Below are 20,515 nucleotides of genomic sequence, written 5' to 3'. Positions count from 1 at the left end.
TGCGATAGTCTGCACTGGGCTGTGCTGAGGGGAGGTCTTTTGCTCCACCCCTTTGCATTCCTTTAAAAGCCCTTTAGTAGAGACAGAAGGGGCTGGTGGGTTTTGACCCAGGCCCTCCTGAGCTATCCTGTGTTTCTCTCTCTCTCCTCTGTTTCTATCTACATATTTCTCACTTCTCCCTCCTCAAGAGTACCCTGGGGGAAAAAGAGGGAGCAGGTCTCCTTCATCTGCTCCTGATAAAAGTTCATATGGTTGTCAGTGGATCCTGGATTTATTGTCTGTTCTTTTCAGCAGTGTTTCTGGAGAGCCTGACCCCAGTCATAGTGCATCAGGGACACACCTGCTCCTATTCTGGGCAGTGTAATTATGCTAGCAGATAGCTTTTTGTCTCCTTGGTGTCTGCTTTCCTATGGGCCACATATTTAATAAGGTTCTGCTCAAACTCAGCTTGGATACCTGGGTCTCACAGATTTCTTTTTTTTCTTTTATAGGTAATTGGGGCCCTCATCTTGTTGTCATGAGGAGTTGTAACATACTCAAGTGGGAGCTTGAGTTGAAACGCTGGTGTCCTGGCCTCAAAACTCTTTCTTATGTTGGCAGCCACAGAGAACTCAAAGCAAAGAGACAGGTAGAGCCACACCACTTCCACCCCTCCCCCCCCTTACTTTGTTTTGCATTGCTGGGAATACACCTGAGTTTCACATACCCTAGACAAGAGGTGTGCCAATGAGCACCCTTAGCCTAGCATCTTTGAAATATGATACGCAGGGGCTGAAGAGATGGTACAGCAGGTGAAAGCACTCGATGCACAAGCCTGACAACCTCATTTTGATCCCTAGAAGTCATGTGAAGGTACAAAGGAGAAAACCAACTCCACAAAGTTGTCCTCTGACTTCTACATGCATGTTGTGCGCGCACACCTACACAGAACAGATCTCACACATGCCCCACAATAATAATTAAGCATGAAATAAAGCTAGACATCTTAATTTTTCTTAACATAGAATCTCACTGACTCATTCTTAGGAACTGAGATGGTCCAACTCTTAATGCTGCCGCAGTGGGGATGCATTAGACCACAACCCATTCTCCCCTTGCTTTAAAAATCTTGTTGCAGTTAGTTGCAATGTAGATATCTGCATTTCTTACCTTTCTTGTTTAGATTATACACTATAAAAACCAGGATTGTCTCCGGTAGTCTGTTTTCCCAATGATAATTTCTAGTGCCTCTAAAGCAGCCTAGTTTGTCAATGAAAGTCTTTTAGGCTCTAGAAGAACAGAAGACTATCTTGGACTTTTTCTTGTGTGGTTGTTGTGAAGAGTGGGTTGATGGCTGGTGATGTGTGTAGTGTGACTGCGTGTGATTGCCCAGCATGCTCTGCAGATGGTCTCGGGAGTCAGGGGCTTCTTTCTGTATTGCAGGAGTGGACTGAGCCCAACAGCTTCCACATCTGCATCACGTCCTATAAACAATTCTTCAGGGGCTACACTGCCTTCTCAAGGGTGCACTGGAAATGCCTTGTCATTGATGAAATGCAGCGGGTGAAGGGCATGACTGAGCGGCACTGGGAAGCCATCTTCAAGCTGCAGAGGTCTGACCTCACTCAAGTGTTCTGTCCTTTCCAGATAGCCAAGTATTCTTTGTTCTTGCCTAAGGATTCCTCTTAAAGAAATCTAAATCATTGCATACATATATCAATTTAGTGAAAAGAAATTTCTGTCTTCTTTGTCACAGCATGTTGTACCTAAGAGACACACAGAGTCCCTTTGTTCTGTCCTTTTCTTTGAGACAGGGTCTCACTGTGTAGTCTTGGCTAACCTGGAGCTCTCTCTGTAAACCAGGCTGGCCTTGAACCTAGAGGTCTGCCTGCCTCTGACCCCCTTCTCCAATGCTGTGTGCCACTGTGCCTGTCCATTCCCTGAAGGCATAAGTAGAGTTGCTGTCTTCACTTTCCTCACACATTGCTGTTGGGAAGAGTTATCCAGCCTCCTTATGTGTTTCAGAGTTCCAACATTGCTTCATTTTGTTTGTAGCCAGCAGCGCCTGCTTCTGATTGACGTGCCTCTGCACAACACTTTCCTGGAGCTCTGGACCATGGTACACTTTCTCATTCCTGGAATCTCCAGGCCTTACCTGAGCTTCCCCCTGAAAGCTCCCAATGAGGAAAACCAGGATTACTATCACAAAATGGTCATAAGATTACACAGGGTATGTTTGCTTCAGTCACTGCAGCTGACTTATTTAAAGCATATCTGCCTTCTGCTAAATACACCAAGGCATTATTTGGGGAGAAAATGGTTATTATTTTCTCCAGGTCACACAGCCATTTATTTTGAGGAGAACCAAGAGAGATGTGGAAAAACAGCTTACCAGGAAGTATGAGCATGTTCTGAAGTGCCGCCTTTCCAGTCGGCAGAAAGCCTTGTACGAGGATGTCATCCTACAGCCTAGGTAAGTGCTGGTTTGCCCACCTGCCCCGCAGCAGTGAGAAGCAGATGCACCCTGTTGCCTCAGTGAGTGTGCTTATCAGCGAGGCAACCAGGAGCTCTGCAGTCTCCAGAACATCCCTTCTTCTTTCCTGCTTACTCTGCCTTTAGATATGCTTTATCTGCACGCCTGCCATTTGTGTAGCCTGATGTCTATTCTGCTGCTGCTTGCATTAGCTTAGGTGGTTAGTGTGAACTCAGCTGGTTGACCAGCTTACTCTTTGAAAGTAGCCACTGTTCTACTGGGTCAGTGTGGTCCAGTGGGGCATAGTATCCATATCAGGGTATAGCATCCTGTGACCTAAATAAGTCATTTCCCAACTCTTGCCTGGTAGCCCTACATGTCATTCAGTGGACTCAACTTGGATCCTTTGAATCCTCTCCATGGCTGCTTTGATTCTTTTGTGCTCTATGGTGTCTTATGTTTAAAACAAATTCAAGAACTGTGCAATAAAGTTCAGTGGATTTTAATTTTACACTTGGTAGTTCTCAGGATTTAGACATTGCTCTCTAGACTCTAAAGGCAACTGAGAAGTAGTATCACATGTGTGTTTACTATGACCTCACATGATAGCAGTCTCTGGCAGTGGACCTAGTCCATATCCATCAGGCTAGTCTCACTCAACTGGTTTATAGGTTCCTACTCTGGATAGGAACATAATGTGGGTTTTTCTGTGGATCAGACATACCCAAAGCTGTCTTGTAAGCACTTGCCTTAGCTGTAGGCAGAGGCCTTAGCCGTGGACAGAGATGATGTAAGCTGTACCAAAGTTAGGAGGCAGTGGGGCACAAGGCCTGTTCATAATGGGCAAGTAGAACCATCCTCCTACTATTTTTTGTTTGCTGAGCACAGGGTATATGTGAATCTCTAAGAAAAAGTAATGTGTGTCTAAAGTTCTTGGGGTAGCATGTGGCTCCCTCAATGCCTTCAAGAAATGACATGGCATTGCTGCAGCATGTTTAAAAGGCTTGTTGGAAATTTTTGGACTGAGTATAAGAATGAATGGCTGCTCATTTACAGGCCGTTTCCCAGGCAGTCCTTGCCCAGCTGCATTGGTAATGAAGCACTCAGCCTGGGAGAGGAGCAGTGAATGTACCCTCAAAGCTTTCACAATGATCAACCCTCCAAACACTGTGGAAGCTACTTGAGCAGAAAATACTTAGCCATGTTGCTATAACACTGTTTTCTGTCAGATATTTCAGCAAGATGTTGACATTTTCTTTTGTTGACCTTAGTGATGTGCTAGTTCTAGTTAGTGAGAAGTAATTTTGTGGGAAGGGAATGGAGCTTCTGTGGAGGTCAGGTGCTAGCAGACAGGGGAAATATGGCTCAGTTACCCTTAAATTACTTAGATTGCCCTCTATTAGGAGCTCTAACAAATCATCGTTCAGGGAATTTAGCTTGTTATATGTGACTGTGCCCACAGGGTAGTGAGGTGCTTGTGTTTGGGAGTGATGTCATCGTTTGTGGAGGTGTAAGAGGTTATGACATTGGACCTAGCACATCTTTGGCTGGTTCTGTGACACCTGCTCTGAGTAGAGTGACAGTGAGACTTTTTCATGTTTCCTTCCTTTTCTCTGAGCCACAATTCAGTGCTAGTGTGTTAAGCTGGTGTGCATCTTGGCCTCATTTTTGCATTTGGGAACCAGGTTTCTGAATACCATTAGATGCTCAGACTGCCAGACAAAAACCTGAGCTAGGCTCTCATTTCTACATTGCACTGTCCAGATGCATAGGAACACTGAATGAGACACATTCTGGCTCTCTAATGGCTTCTGGCTTTCTGAGGGAGCTTCCTTTCTGCTCCCATCTGCACATGCACATACCCGCCCTTTCTCTGGAAATATCTATCATTCTTGGACTCAGGAAAGTAGATCCCAATTTTAGCCGACTCAAAGCCCAACTTGGCAAATGTTTTAAAACATCATCTTCCACTTCTATTCTCCTAAGCTAGATGGATAGTCTGTCTTGCTTATTATTCTATTTTTGTGCCTGTGCAGAGACCCTTATCACAGGACTCAGAGCTGGCTGTGTCTGGCTTTCCTATTGTCCAAGCTGGGTTTACCATGACATTCCCCTCCTGGCAGTGTTTCATGGGATTCCCACTTTTCTCTGTTGTATACCTGATTTGTCCCTGGAGTAACTCAGACTGGCACTTTCCACAAGGAACTCAAGCTATCTCCTGAGCCCAGTTCTTTCCAGGCACCTTTTAGATGAGTTGCTTGGCTTTGGAGCCTGCAGTTTTCTCACCGTGGTTCTGCATCCACCTCTCAAGCTCTGCAGACGCCATTCTTCCTTACCTGCCTTGGGAGCCCCCTTCCTTGTTCCAGAGCTCTATTCCATACTGCAGCTCCCTGGTCCTGGTATGCCTTGTGGGTCTCTGTCTGTCTGATATTGCAGCAGGGTCTGGCTTGTGCATCTCATCCACCACTGTGTACTTTCTTTGCAGGATCAGGGGATGTGCTTTCTGGGGTACTCTGGTCCCACCTTCTGGCTTAATGATTCCTTTCACATGTCAAACCATACCTTGGATGCTTCTACTCCTCTGTGAGGGAACTTATCCTGATGTTATTGAAACATGACCCCTTTACAAAGGAACAGTCCTCCTTGAGGTTTGGCTTATACTAACCCTTTGTCTCAGACTCTCTGGAGTGACTCAGTAGAGACCTGTGTGGGAATATAAACTTGAAGTGTATAGTGTAACTAATTTACTAACTCAGTCTTGGGAAATCTTGCTAGTTCTTCTGTTTTCTTAGATTAGGAAGGTAATTGATGATGAGACTGATGAACGTACATTTGCCCTTGACATTGAACTTTTTTGCCTCTTCTACATGAGCAGGACTCAGGAAGCTCTGAAGAGTGGCCACTTTGTCAGTGTCTTGAGTGTCTTGACACGGCTACAGCGGATCTGTAACCATCCTGGACTGGTAGAGCCACGGTTACCAGGCTCCTCCTATGCAGCAGGCTCTCTGCAGTATCGGTCAGCCTCTCTAATTCTCAGAGTTCTGGAGAGAGAGTTCTGGAAGGTAAGAGGATTTAGAAAAGTAGTGCAGGACTTCTAGAACTTTCTAGATAAAATCCACATGATTATATGGATCACTTTCTAACCCTTCTTCTCTCTAGCTTAGTGATTCTCAACCTTACTAATGCTATGTATGACTCTTTAGTACAGTTCCTCATGTTGTGGTGATCCCCAAGCATAAAATTATTTTCATTGCTACTTCATAACTGTAATTTTGCTGCTGTTATGAATCGTCATGTGAATGTCTGTTTTCTGATGGTCCTAGGTGACACCGGCGGAAGGGTCGTTCACCGCCCCCCCAAAAGGGTTCAAGACCCACAGGTTGAGAACAGCTGTCCTAGCTCCTATCTAGTTTCTGTCTGTGGACTTCCTGCTTTTGTGTAGCTCACAGAATTGTATCTGGATTCTTTCACTTAGAGTATTTTCAAGGTTCATCCTCATTCCAGTATGTCAGAATGTCAATCTTCATAAGGGCTGGGTAGCATTCTCTTGTGAAAGGCCACATTTTGTGTGTTCTTTCATTAGCTGATGGCTACATAGGTGGTTTCCATCTCTGGCTATTAGTGTTGCCGATGAGAACATTCCTACAGGTTGGGTTTTCATTGTTGTTGTGAGTGTACTGCAGTCGCTCCTGGCTCACAGAGCCACTCCGTCTGTGTTAAAGAACTGCCAGCTGTGCCACTGCAGCTGGACCACCTGACTTGACCCTCCTTTTGTCTTTCATCCTCTTCCGTGTGATGCTGCTTTCTTGTTATCTCAAGTTCCGGAAAGTATACATTAGTGGTGCTGTGGAAAGCAGGGTACTTGTTCTTGTCAGGGCCGTGGTCATAAATCTGACTGGTTCCACTCTGTCTAGCACTGAGTAGTCTCCACAATAAGCCTTACAGGGGTCACTCCCACATACTGATCATCACATGGAGGCCACACCTGCCCCCTATTCTTTCCTGGGGCAAACTGCTATTTGTCTCTGCACTATTCATGTGATGACTGGTTGTATATGCTCCTCTGCAGCTCCAGGTTGTCTCTCAATATCTCTGTTCACATGACACTGGGGAAGGCCGAACAGCTGTTGTCCCATTGTGAAAAGGAGATCTGGCCCTCTGAGGAGACATGATCTTACTTAGCCCAAGCATGAGAGGGCTTGGGATACCATGTGAAACAGAGCTTCCTCAATTGACTCCTACCTTTTTTCTTTCTTCTTCTTCTTTTTTTTTTTTCCATTTCTTTTTCCTCTTAGGAAACTGATCTTTCTATATTCGACCTCATTGGGCTAGAAAATAAAATCACTCGCCATGAGGCTGATTTACTGTGTAAGAAAAAAGTGACTAGGAAACTTATGGAGGAAGTCTTTGCTTCACCACCTCCGACAGCCCGGCCAGCAACCATGAAGCTCAAGGCCAGCAGGTATGTGGGTGGGTTAGAAGCAGCATGTGGTTCATCTGGCATATCTACTACTCCAAGGACTTTCTGCTGGTTGGGAGTCAAGTGCCTGGGCCATAAGCAATCCCTTTCTCTAGCTTGCCCTCGTTAGTCAGTGGTGATGAGAAAAGCTGTGTTCTTGAGCATGTCCCAAATGTCCTTGGTTTTAGTGAGCACAACTATATTAACAAGATACTCAAATAGAGGCAGTAAATTCTGAGAGTCACCTTTCTTGGTTATCTTTAATAAAGTAAGCTTTAGGATTTGGGGAGATTTCAGGGCTGAGAACAGTCTGTTGTCTGATTTGGCAGTAACTGGCATGGCCAGATCAGACCTCTTATTGGGAAGAGTGGATGCAGAGTATGCTCTTGGGCAAGAGCAAGGGCAGACACAGGGTTCACTGAACAGCAGTGAAGTCATTGCTCTTACAAGTGACACTACAATATAAATGACAATTTGGGGTGAGAGAGATCATGAGGCAGGAGAGAGAGGTGATGAAATCAGAATGTAAATGCTTCTGAACAGACTAAACTCAGTGATGAGAAAGAAGCAAAATCCTGTGTTTGGGTGAAAAAGGAAAACAGAAAATTGTTATTTTGTTAACAATAAAGAGGGCATTTGTACAGATCAGAAACCTTTTCTTTTTTCAGACTTGGCTTCCTTGGGACTGTGACCTGCTTGCCATCCTTAGCAGCTTAGCTCAAGCCTGACAAACTCATACAGGAAGCCTGTAGCCATGTCACAGACAAGGCCTTCTACTTGTACTTACCTGGGCTTTGTTAAAAGGTTTCTATGGCTGGCTTCTTGTCTGTTCTTCCATTTTCTGGGTCAGAGAACTCATACCTCCATGGTCAAACTAGAATCAGCTGCCTAGCTGGGCACTTTGTGCACCTTCCCAGCTCCTGGTATTTCTGTCATATGTAGAGAATTTGATTTTTCTATGCTCTTAACTCTAAACTGTAGATATAACATGGGTATTATGTGCCAGAGGTGTTTTTCTCTTAACATACTTTGATATATACTTAGTAATTGAGATGAAATAGTATTCCTGTGTTACCAATTGAGCTGTCCAACCTTTTGAGTACAGAGTTTATCAGCAGTTCCCACAGGCTTGGTGCAAGCTTCTTGACAACTATTACTTGGAGCTCCCTTGCTCCTGCTCTGTGCGTCTTTAACCTGCCTTTCCTGCTGGTCTTTTGAGGGGCAGTCCTCTAGAACCCATGCTGTCTGCGATGTGGTGATGTTGTGTGTCTTCTGCTTGGGCCAATGGGCATCTAGGTTATTTCAGCCTGTGCAGTACGGCCAGAAGCCCGAGGGTCGCACCGTGGCATTCCCCAGCACACATCCACCTCGGATGCCAACCACCAATACAGCCACTGCTGCCCCACAGGGCCAGGTTCGAGGACGGCCACCGATTGCTACTTTTTCTGCTAACCCAGATGCAAAAGGTATCTTACATAATCAGCTCTCTTTTGTGGAAGACTGTGGGAAAGCTCTTGGCAGTCTGTTCCTGGCCTACCAAGTGTTCTAGTCACTGCTGTAGGGTCTGGAAACCTCCAAATGGCCCACAAAAGTGCCGCCTGCAATTCTTGATGAGTTGAAGATGCTTTTTTCTTTTCTTTTCATTTCTTTTTTTTTTTTTGTTTGAGACAGGCTCTTACTATGTAGACCACGATGGTCTAGAACTTACAATCTCTCTGCTTCCAGTCCCCTGAGTGCTGGGATTTACAGACATGCAACATTGTGCCTGGATGTAGGGTTTGTTTCCCATTCTGGGTTTTCCCTATAGAAGGAAGTTCTTAGCTGATGAGCAGGTGACGGGGCCTCTGCTCTGTTTCTTAAAGTATGTCAGGGTTGTTGAGGAAAGTTCCGGGCCTTCCTGCTGCATTTGTTGCTGCTGTTTCAGCTTCCCTTGTGTAAAGAGGCACAGAAGTGGCTTGGAGCCTCCTCTGAAGACAGCGGTGCAAAGGACTCTGACTGCTGAGAGGAGGTGCTCTGCGTGTTTACAGAGTTCTCACAGCCCTGTTTCTAGTCCAGGATGTTTGCCCTGTGTGTTCTGTGACCTTTCAGGTAGCCTTGCTGATGTGCAACAGGCAGAGCCTTAAGTTTCTCTGAACCTAAGGACTGTATCAGCCTCTCCATGTTTGTGTCTTAAGAGTGGGCTTCTCATTAGAGAGACTGTGAAATAATGTTTATGTGATTTTTTTAACATTCGGTTGTAAATACTGCGTGTTATGAAGAACCTCTAACAGCTTTGCACAAAACAACCTTATTGATTGCAGCAGCAGCAGCCCCGTTTCAGAACTCTCAGGCTTCCGTCGGTGCGCCTCGACACCAACCCACCTCGACCTCCAGCACAGCAGCAGGCCCAGCCCATCCTTCGAAACTGCGGGCTCAGACCGCTGTCCAGGCCTCCACCCCAGGCCCACCCCTGCCCCTGCCCCAGACCCCCTCGATGGTGGCCGGGCAGAGCGCACCGCCCCAGCGGCTGGTGCTTACCTCGCAGGCCCAGGCCCGCTTGCCCAGTAAGTGGCCTTACTGTCCAGGGTCTGCTCTCACTGCCTTGGAGCAGTGTGTCAGGAACACGGGATATCTGAAGAGCCTTTGCTGTCTACTGCCTCTGTCTGTCCCTCAGTCCAGGCCTGGAGTGTGATGCCTGTCATGGTGGGGCCTTGCCAGAGGTCATTGTCCAGGGCCCTGCTCTGTTCTGTTCTTTCTCCTCCTCCCCATTTAACCAGCTCTGCTTTTCTCCTGTGCCGCACTGGTGTTCAGGGCTAGCACCTTCACTTAGCCTTAGCCATAGTTCTGTTCCAGCAGTGCCGGGGGTCCACTCTGGGGGGCAAGTGGTGAGACTACATGAACTAGCATTAGGTTTCTAGATACTATTAGTTCTTTTTGGTTTCTCACATATTTCCAAGTTTAAACTTGGCACGAATACTTGCTCACCAGAGACATTTCTCAATAATTCAGTGACAACAGCTAATTATTACTAATTTTTTCCTAACTCAGAATTTTATACTGCCAACAATGGTATTAGCAGGTTTCCAGATCTTCTACAGACCATTATCCAGTGTACTACTGAAATTATGCTAACTTAAAGTATTACAGATCATAAAATGTTTCTTATTTACAATGTAGCAGAGTCACATTGAAGCCTGTTTGGAAAAACTGGGAAGGGAGGGAAAAGCATCAGGGGAGACTGAGAATCTCTCCTGTGCCAGCATTGGGGAGTGGTTGTCCTAGGCAGTTACATGAGCGGAGAAAGCTGCGTGTACCTCATGTTTCTGTAGGTGACGAGGGTTCTATCAGTATGGGAGAACTTATATGCAGTAGTGTGTGCAGTGAGTGATCAACTGACTTTACCCATCTAGGAGGTCCGGTGGGAGATCTAAGTGTCTGTGTGTGCATCTATCTCTGGTTTTCATTTCCCCTTCCTTGTGCACAGTTATTCTGTGTGCAAGACATCTTCAGGTAGTTTACTAGTCTTTTACTAACTGTTTTCCTTATGGTACCTTTACTAACCCTGGCATGGTTTTTCTTGGGAGAGAGGAGCATTTGAACTTGGATAGCACCCGTTGAGTAAAAAGCCCTTAAGCTTCTGATCATTTTCTATGAAATACCAAGTCCTATGAGCTCATTTGAATTAGTATCTGACTTACTTAATTAAGCTTTCTTAGACTTTAAAGCATGTGCAATTAAAGTTTGTTGTTTTATGTCAATATGATCTTATTTGCTGGACACATAATTTTTAAAATTTTGTAAGTCCTCTGAAGAGTTTCCAATCTAATGCAAGTAGATTTCTGATATTTTTGATATTTGCTTTTTTTTCTTTTATTATTTATAGAGAAAAGTAAAAATATTCCTTAATAGTTTGATGAGTTGATACTGAAAGTCCCTGCCATTTGTGATTAAATAGATTAACCATTAAAGTCTGATGTTTAATAGTATTTTTTATTTTGTCTTAAAATAACTTTTTAAAATGATAGAAAGCAATACCTAAGTAGTGTTTTGAAGACACTAGCATATTATAGGCAGTCATTATTTATAATAAGTGATTGTTGTATAATGGTCAGTAACTTCGTTCCAAGTGATGTTAGCTTAGCTTTTCTTCTGTGTTTTAACAGGTGGGGAAGTAGTGAAAATAGCTCAGCTGGCATCCATTGCGGGGCCACAGAGCCGTGTGGCCCAGCCAGAGACACCTGTGACCCTGCAGTTCCAGGGGAACAAATTCACTTTGTCACATAGCCAGCTGCGACAGCTAACAGCAGGCCAGCCCCTGCAGCTCCAAGGTAAGAGACAACCAGCTGATACTAAAGTTGACAAGGACAGAGGTATGCCACTGTTAGTATTGCACTTGAGAACCTTCTGGGTGGCAGGGTAACTTGGTCACTGAGATTCAGATTCTTCATCCACGAGTCATGTTAACAAGTCTCACATCAGGGGTTGAGGAATGATGAGATGACATTCATGAGTCACCTTGGCAGTGAGTGCCCTAAATAAGTGATACTTGTTTTTTTTTTTTTTTTATCAGTACCATCTGCTCTTTGAAAGAGCTTCCTCTTTTGTAAGTCATAGTAGAAATATTTGTTGCTTTCTAATATGAATGTACCGAAAGACTGGCAATTTATGTAGAGGAAATGCTCTACCCATCTGTCTACCTCTCAGTTGGGTTCTTACTATGTTGCCAGGCTGACCTGTGACTTCTGAGATCAAGAGATCCTACTACCTCAGCCTCGTAGCTGTGACCTCAAGATTTGTGCCAGATTAAAGTTTTAATTTTAACTCCAGGATCCAAACATCTCATACCTTTGGTTAAGAATATATAGTTATTGCTTTCAAAGAAATGGAGGTAGTAAAATTTAAGTAGTTCCTTAAAATTAATCTTCAGTGGTATGATGTGGCAACCATTGCAGTTTCTTCAGCTACACGCCAGCACCAGGTGATCATCGGCTGCTTACCTTCAGGTTAGGGTCTCACAGGTATCTATGGCAGCACTAGCTTCCCTGCACCTCACCCCAGCAGCCGCTCCAAGAGACTCTCCCCTGGATTCTGGCTGGATGACTGCTTCTCATGACACTTTAATGCCTATCTCCACAAGGCTTGGGATCTTAGACTCAGGGCCATCCATGAACGTAATTGGTGGTTATTTGTTTACTTGTCACACATTCGGTAAGAAGGTTCGGGCACACATAATCGAAAAGTGACAGACTCTTAAAGAATCATCACGAGCACCTGGGCTAAAGCCTAGCTCTTTCTGTAGTTTTTCATCCCTTTGGCAATGGCTGCATGGGTCTGGGAGTGTTTCTGTGACCTTCACAGCCTTAGGACAACTGTGGTCCTCAGTGGATATGTACCTGGATATGTGCAGGATTAGTGGTCTTTTCTTGATGTGTTGTAAAGCAAACTCTCCTCAGATGGTTTTCTGTCTCCGTCTGAGATTTTCAAAATACTCCCTCCTTCATCAGAGTTACTGAGCTGTGGATATATTTGCTCGTGTAAATGTGACTGTGTGTGTGCAGTATACTGACTCATTTGTTACTGTACCATTTGGAAGTGGCTAGCATGTAACTATACTGTGCACACACCTGTTACTGATGCTCCTGGTGGACGTGTGATTGCAGGTAGTGTACTCCAGATCGTGTCTGCCCCTGGGCAGCCCTACCTTCGAGCCCCTGGCCCCGTGGTGATGCAGACCGTGTCTCAGGCAGGCGCTGTGCATGGTGCCCTGGGAAGCAAGCCCCCAACCAGTGGCCCTAGCCCCGCACCCTTGACCCCACAAGGTAGGGTGTTCTGAACAGGAGGAGGGCTTGGTGAGAACTTCTTCCTGACTTTTCTTTGGAGTGACTGGGAGGGGTCGTGCACCTCAGGCCATGGGCCTTCTTGCATGTCAAAGCCTTATTTGTGATAGTCTGGTTTCCATATGTGTCATGGCATCAGCTTGGTTTATTTCTTTTCCTCCCAAATATACTAGTGGAATATGACCAAACCCCATTGTCCTATTCTAATAAAAAACTCTGGGGTTCAGAGGATTGGCTTATTGGTTAAGAGTAGTTGTTGCTTTGCAGAGGACTTGGGTTTGTTTCCTTGCACCCACATGGTAGCTCACAGACATCTATGACTCTAGTCCCAGGGGATCTGTCACCCTCTTCTGACCTCTGCAGGCACTAGACACACATGCAGACATAAATAAAGTTATATATAATATATATATATATATAATAATATATATTTAATATAAGCAATTTTTTTTTAAAGAACGAAACTTTAGGAACCACAAAATATTTAGTAACTATGCCTAGAGCTCCCTAAGATAGAGTCACTTGGTGCAGGATTTGCATACTGCTCTAGCTGGCCCATGCCCAAATGCTGCTGGGCTCCCAGCTTCTGTCCTTTTCTCTGCCAGCTTCTCTAAGTCCCAACCCTTGCCTGGATGTGCTCAGTATATTAGAACTGGTGGGTGGGTTTGAATCACGGGCAAGCAGGGAGCCATTCCTGACTATATGCTGATGACCTGTGGTGTTTCACCAGTGTAGAACAAAGGAGGAGATGAGGCTGGCTTGGTCAGGGACAGGTATGTGATGTGTTTCAGAATATTCCTCACTCCAGTTCTGGACATAGCTTTGATGCACTAGACTTTTAGAGCCAGGTCCTTTCATCTTCTTGGAATTTCAGAAGCTAACTGCTATCCCTTAGTCAGGCAATCCACCATTGGGAATGGAAAGCAGATTGACTTTCCTTTTGGGGGCAGGGAGCACACAGGTGTTAGGGATGAACTGCTCAAACATTCCGGGCAAGTGCTCTGCCATTAAACTACACCCTCATCCCCTTCAGCTGTTTGCTTTTACATTTGTAGTTGGTGTTCCGGGTCGAGTAGCAGTGAGCACCATGGCTGTTGGAGAACCTGGGCTGGCTTCCAAACCAGCTTCTCCTGCTGCAGGGCCCACCCAGGTAAGGCTTAGATGCAGGGGCACACAACGGCAAATGGTGCGGTGCTGAGGCAGGCAGCTTTCGGGAGCTCTTCTGTGGCAGCCAAGGCTCCTGTGGGTCTTTTTCAGTTTATGAATTTCAGAGATGCACATGCTCCTTGAATTAGAGCCTTGATTTAACCCTCATTGACCTGGGCCTCTGACTGCAGACATCTTTATTCCTTTTGTCTTATCTTTTCCTCTGCCCCTTCATTTTTCCTGCTAGTAGTTTCATAGAAGTAGGCCATGAATGTTGAAATGAATGTGTGCATAACAGTTCCCAAAGTGTTTAGTGAGATGATTTTGTCAGATTGTTTCTCAGATAACCTTTTTTTTTTTTTTTAAATGTTATGTTTTTCTGATGTTTTTGATCAAGGAGGAAAAAAGCAGACTTTTGAAGGAACGGTTGGATCAGATGCATTTTGTCAATGACCGGCGCTGTTCCCAAGCGCCAGTGTATGGCAGAGACTTGCTGAGGATTTGTTCCCTCCCTGGCAGAAGGAAGAGGCCATTGTGCTGGTCTTTGGATAGCAACCTTGGGAAGGGTGCCAGAGCAGCAAACTGTTACATGTCACCCTCAAAAAGTAAAGGTGATCTTATTGTGACAGTGAGTCAACTACAAGAATCTCTTCAAGATGTTCTTGACAGGTGAGTTAGTGTATGCAGGTAAATATTTTTATCCTTTATTTTTTCTTCCTTTACTCTGCTGTATACCAGATTTTTTTTTTTTCTTTTAATTTTGGTTCTTCATTGGAAGCACAAGCTGGCTTCCAGTTCCATGTAGCTAGCTAGCCAAGGCTTTCCTTGAACTCTTCCTGATGCTCCTGCCTCCTCCTCTCAAGTGCTGGTATGTATGAATCACCACATCCTATAGTTCTTCGTTCTTTGGACTTTTTTAAAAATTTTTTTATTTTTTCAAGACAGGGTTTCTCTGTGTAGCTTTGCGCCTTTCCTGGAACTCATTTTGGAGACCAGGCTGGCTTCGAACTCACAGAGATCTGCCTGACTCTGCCTCCCGAGTGCTGGGATTAAAGGAATGTGCCACCACTGCCCAGCCCTTTCTTTAAATGTTCTTATTTCCAGTTGCTTTCCCCCAGGTTGTCCTTTTGAGTTGCTTGGGGGTTTGAAGTGGTTTGGGGTCTCTATCTTTGGGACCAGAGGGCCTGGTTATTGGGTTATTAGCTGGCTCTTTTAGAAAACTGACCCACAAAACTAGCCATATGCTACTTGGGGACATTGAAGAGTAGAATTCAGAACAAGTTAGTAGAGCAGACCCAATGGGCTAGGTGCTACAGCCAGCCACACTGTTGCTGCTAGGCCTTGATATGTCTGCTGCTGTTCAGACTTCTGACCCTCTACACAGGTCTCTATGTACCCTGGCCCTGCTCCCCAGGCTCAGCTTCAGGGTCATTTTCTTTGTCTGGCTGAACTACGTTGTTAATCCCTGTCCAAAAGAAGGCCCTGATGATTCAGTGCCTAAGCTCAGTGTTGAGAGCCTGCCCTCCAGGTCTCAGGTCAGTGAATCAGTGAAGAAAGGGCAGGGAGTCCTTCCTAGGCTGACCACCTGTGCCAGGTCTTCCCAGGCTGTGTGGTAGATCTGCAGCCATTTGTTCTCATGCCCTTGCTTGTCTTTGAAATACTAGTCATCTTTATTCATCACAGAGGGCCACTTCAGCGGAGATGTCCTTGGGAGCACACCAAGATCCAGCTTCAGGGGCTGGAGAGACAACTAAGTAGTTAAGAGCCCATGTTACTTTTGCAGAGGACCCCGGTTTGGTTCCTAGACCCCGTGTTAAGGAGTTTGCAAGTGCCTCAAGCTCCAGGGCATCCGGCATCTTCTTCTGGCCTCTGTAGGCACTGCATGCATGTGGAACATAGGGCTACATAGACACACATGCATAAACATAACTAAAAATAAAAATAGCTAGGCATTAATAGCATTATCATTAATGCACACCTTTAATCCCAGCACTTGGGAGACTGAGGCAGGCAGATGGCTCTCTGTGAGCTCTAGGCCATCCAGAGTTACCTAGTAACTGGCTGGCTTGGAGCTGTTATTTTACTCCATCTAAATAAAGTTTAAAAAAAAAATTAAAAGTAAGTAAATAAATAAAATTTAAAACTGAGCTTCAGCTAATGCCCAGGGAAAGGCTTTCTGGTATAGATGACTGGAGGTTAGCAGGTAGTGTCAAGTTGGCAATGGCCTTGCTGTTCTGTGTGCCTGCAAGGGTGTTCTGGGTCTGGCCCCTCTCAGTTATATGTCACCTGCAGCATTTAGAAGGTTTGCATCCAGAGACAGTTTACTTCTGTCACAAGATCCCCAGCAAGAATATCTGAGCCAATGGCTATGGTCTGGAGAATGCCCTGTGCTGATCATTTAGATCTGTCCTGATGGAGGTTGTCTTGGGGTGGTGTCCCTTATCTGTGAAAGATCATGCTACCTTGCAGTGATAGAATCAGGAGCTCAGGCTGCTTGTCTGGCAATACACACTGCCAGAGGGTTCTGTCCTTGCTTAGAAGCCTCAGTGCTGCCAGAGGCTCCAAGGTGCCACATAATGACCACACATGATTTCTGCTCCTCAGGGTGGCCTGTGTGATTCCTCCAGTAGTGGCGATGCCACCCTCCCTGTGGGTGGCGAGGCCGCCCTCCCTGTACAGCAGCAGGTTGCGAGCTCTGAGACAGTGCCTGAGGGAGCACACCCGCCCCTACCACCGGCAGCTGCAGCAGCTGACATCACTTCGCTCACTGCAGTTCCCGGAGCTGAGACTGGTACAGTTCGACTCAGGTATGACAGACCCTGTTGGCACGGGTTATGAAGTGTGATACACTTCTTCTGGAATACAAATCTCTTGCTCTTCCTTTCTTTTTCTTTTTTTTAGGGAAGTTAGAAGCTTTAGCAATCCTGCTACAGAAACTGAAATCTGAAGGACGACGAGTGTTGATTTTATCTCAGATGGTTCTTATGCTGGACATTTTAGAGATGTTCTTGAACTTCCATTATCTCACCTATGTACGGATTGATGAAAATGCCAACAGTGAACAACGGCAGGTAAGAAATAATCTTCCTGTCATGGTAATTTCCTGGTGTGATCCTGAATCATGGGATTCAGGCTTCATTTCTTACAACTGTGAGGTCAGTGTCCCATACCCCTTCTAGCATTTAGAGCACACCTAAGCTCCAAACTGACTCTTTTCTTGATGTTTTCTCCCCTCTCCCCTCAAACAAGCATGTCTCAGAACAAATAAATAGGGATAATCTATATTCACATTGGGTTAGTACTAACATACTTTAGGGGGCTCTGTACCAAAGATGTGAGTGCTTTTTAGACTAACTTACAAAGAAATATAAATGGAAAAGTATATCCATGTTTTGCTTGCCATATTTGCTACTTTTTAGGATTTGGTTAATAGACATTGCTGGTAGGAGCCTCTTTAGCATAACTTTACAGAAAACAGCACGATTGTCAGCCTCAGAGATGGATAGACACTTGATCTAGTGTTCCCTATCTAGGACTTCCACACAGTAGCAATCATGCCTCACTGCATGATTGGTATATAAAATTGTTCACTGTAGAAATGCACAAGATAAGCTGTGATCAGTAACAGAGTGACTATTCAACAGCAGAAGAAAGTACAAAAAGAAGGCCTGTGCCTTGGCAGTGAACCACAAACTGTCTTCACAGCTCCATAGAACAGACTCAGAGGTCCTTACCAGAAGTATCTCAACATAAGCCTGAGTATATAGTACAAGGGGTCCTGATGCAACAAAGATAGGGTGCTGGACAAGGCTCGAGTTGCACTTTTTATGTTCCATAGCAAATATGAGGTTCCTACACAGCATGGCTGCAAATAGAAAAGAGCCTATTTTGTTGGTAATAGTGTAAAAAATTGGGTTGTGGGCTGGACAGATGGCTCAGAGGTTAAGAGTACTAGCTGCTCTTTCAGAGGTCCTAAGTTCTGTTCTCAGCAACCACATGTGGCTCACAACCATCTGTAATAAGATCTGGTACCCTCTTCTGGCCTGCAGGTATATGTGCAGGCAGAACACTGGGTACATAATAAATAAATCTTTAAAAAAGAAAAGAAAATTGGGCTGTTATTTGAAGGGAGAGGATTGGTCAACTTTTAGTTCTGTTTTGGCATGAAAATAATTTGCAGAAGAGAAGTACTCACATTTTCATTACAATTCATTGTCCCAAGTGGTGAGAGAGATCTTTTTCTACTTCCTCAGCCTTACTCCAGGGGCTTCTTGCCTGTAGAGTGCCCTGGCATTGCCTGAGGATAGAGGAGAAAGCACAGCTCCCTCCCTAGCAAGACTCTGCTTTCTTGTGGGGGCCTACAGATTGGGCTGACAGCAAGTGCCAGATAGGGCATGACATTTTATGCACATGATGCCTGTATTGTCTAAACCTGACACACAGATGCTTATGGATAGAAGGAAGAGCATACATGCAGGAGAGCCAGGGTAAGATGTTATACATGAGACAAATCAGACTGTTACAGAACAGATCATGGGAAGTGTCAGAGGTCTCCCAGTGTTCTCCAGACATGTTAACCTGAGCACTTTGTTTCCTCTCAGGAGCTGATGAGGAGTTTCAACAGAGACAGGCGGATTTTCTGTGCCCTTCTCTCTACCCATAGCCGTGCCACTGGCATAAACCTTGTTGAGGCTGACACCGTGGTGTTTTATGACAATGACCTAAATCCAGTTATGGATGCCAAGGCCCAGGAGTGGTGTGATAGAATTGGGAGGTGCAAGGACATCCACATATACAGGTGATGACAATCCTGGCCAACTCATAGAACTGCCAATAATGAACTTTGTAGAAGGTGTGGGTGCAGGAATTCATTTTAAGTGGTAGAGCCAGATGACTATGCTGCAGTTGAATTTTACAAGTTCATATAGAACTGTGAGGTTTACTTTCCTTTTAGACATGTTTCTAGTACTGCCGTTCTGTCTGGTCTTTGAACTTGGCATTTGCTTGGATTTGTAATCAGTTGTATGGCTTAAGTCTGGTTGTTGGCTTGCTGGTGTTCAATGTTCACATGTTGCATCTCTTTTAGAATAACTGGAGAGCACAGTTTATATTTGTGTTGTTTTAAGAATTATAAAATACAAAGTACCTGTTGAAAGACTTGAGATATGTCTCATTATCTTCAAGCATATAAATTTTAACTGGCCATTCCCAACTAATTGGGAAGACAGAAGGCCCCATGGCCCACTTTAAAATTTCTGGTTGTTATTTATTATTCTAATATAGTGCTAGTCTGTGTGTGAGTGTGCTGGACCCTTCGCTGGTCTAAGTGAGAGAAAGGGGCTGGGTCACTGTTTCCTGCTTAGGAACACCACATAGTCTAGACAGGCAAAAGATGAATGGGCTCCATGTTGAGTGTTGAAGAAAAATATGAAACAAATTAAACAGATAAATGATAAGATTGGAGGGAGTGACTTACAGTTCTTAAGGCAAAGGTCAAATCAGTCTTATAAGTTGAAAAATAAGGTGCTCTTATTTAAAAGTGGGGATAGAGAGAGCCTAGGAATATGTATGAATAGTTACTTCTAAGTGTCACAGCCTGAAAAAGATCCAGCTCACTGTTGGGTAGCATGATTTCAGGTTAAACATGAAATGTCTCTTTAGGACTACAGACAGGCAGCATATCAAAGAGAAACTGAGTCTAGTAATGGAAGCTGCCATGTCTATGGGGCACAGGGATTGCCTCAGCTCTTCTGAAAGCAACATGAGAAGACTCATTGAAATTAAAGTGTCATGTCCTTTATCCTGTCATAACCACATCAAGGCATCTGCCCCACAGTGTAAGGTTGTTCATTGCAGGAATGGGGAGCACCCATTAGGGTGCAGCCATACATCTGCTACAGACGGAAGGAAAGCATGTTCATAGGGACCTTCTTCATGCTTCTTAGCAAAGGGAGCAAGTTTAGGTTAGCATGTCAGGACAGACAGGATTTGCTTCATGCTGTATACATCAAAGACCTGTCGGGTAACACCCAGGCTAGTAGCATTTTGCTAATAGCCTTTGCATTGACTTCCTAGAGGAAAGGGTTGGAAAGGCAAACAATGATAAAAACATGTATTGCAAGAATTCCTTCCCATCTGCCTCCTTATTAGGAAGGCCCCAAAGACAAGCCAAAGTTTGATGCCACTAAAGCCTAACTTGGGAAACATTACAAGAGTTTATTGGGCTTACAGATTGTGAGCGAGCGGTTCCTTACAGGAATGTGGGTAACCTCAAAGCACCAGCTGCACCCTAGAATGGATGACAACCCCTGCATAGCGTTCCATCTTCCCTGGGCCTATATTCTCTGGCCCCTCCACATGCAGTTAGTGCAGAATCACATACAGAGATAAGAGTTCCTGACCCTCTCCCAGTTCATCTTTCTGAGAGAACAGTAGTCGATGATAAGTCCATTCATGGTGATCTCTTGCAAGTAGGCACAGCTGATCTGATGGATGGCCGCTTATTTTGCTTTGAGGACCACACTGTAAAATATATCTGTTAAAAAGTCACTCATGGGGCCCATGTGACAGCTCAGTTGATTAAAGCATTTGTCACCACACCTGATGACCTGAGCTCAATCTCATGGACCTACAGGGTAGAAG

General features: G+C 44.9%; 1 protein-coding gene and 1 non-coding gene across 16 annotated transcripts in view; both read left to right on the top strand.

Moving 5' to 3' along the window:
- Positions 1–20,515, top strand: part of Ep400 (E1A binding protein p400) — a 109,215-nt gene that overhangs the window by 57,465 nt on the left and 31,235 nt on the right. For 11 of the 15 annotated variants that reach the window (XM_028857018.2, XM_028857017.2, XM_028857015.2 and 8 more), the window contains 15 exons: positions 492–628; positions 1,423–1,592; positions 2,035–2,209; positions 2,316–2,452; positions 5,328–5,514; positions 6,748–6,914; positions 8,208–8,377; positions 9,212–9,454; positions 11,054–11,218; positions 12,551–12,709; positions 13,783–13,877; positions 14,271–14,542; positions 16,478–16,680; positions 16,775–16,944; positions 18,475–18,671. In XM_028857018.2, the coding sequence (XP_028712851.1) occupies positions 492–628; positions 1,423–1,592; positions 2,035–2,209; positions 2,316–2,452; positions 5,328–5,514; positions 6,748–6,914; positions 8,208–8,377; positions 9,212–9,454; positions 11,054–11,218; positions 12,551–12,709; positions 13,783–13,877; positions 14,271–14,542; positions 16,478–16,680; positions 16,775–16,944; positions 18,475–18,671 (2,647 nt within the window). The remainder of the gene's footprint in view (positions 1–491; positions 629–1,422; positions 1,593–2,034; positions 2,210–2,315; positions 2,453–5,327; positions 5,515–6,747; positions 6,915–8,207; positions 8,378–9,211; positions 9,455–11,053; positions 11,219–12,550; positions 12,710–13,782; positions 13,878–14,270; positions 14,543–16,477; positions 16,681–16,774; positions 16,945–18,474; positions 18,672–20,515) is intronic. The other 4 variants (XM_028857021.2, XM_028857020.2, XM_028857019.2 and 1 more) reach the window with 2 other exon arrangements.
- Positions 18,118–18,251, top strand: LOC114682927. Its single transcript, XR_003733102.1, has one exon. It is a non-coding gene; the product is annotated as a small nucleolar RNA SNORA49 (small nucleolar RNA).

This window comes from Peromyscus leucopus, chromosome 23 (assembly GCF_004664715.2).
Source record: "Peromyscus leucopus breed LL Stock chromosome 23, UCI_PerLeu_2.1, whole genome shotgun sequence".
NCBI classification, from domain to species: Eukaryota; Metazoa; Chordata; class Mammalia; order Rodentia; family Cricetidae; genus Peromyscus; species Peromyscus leucopus.
Note: the sequence above shows the minus strand (reverse complement) of the source record. Positions and strands in the feature narration are given on the sequence as shown.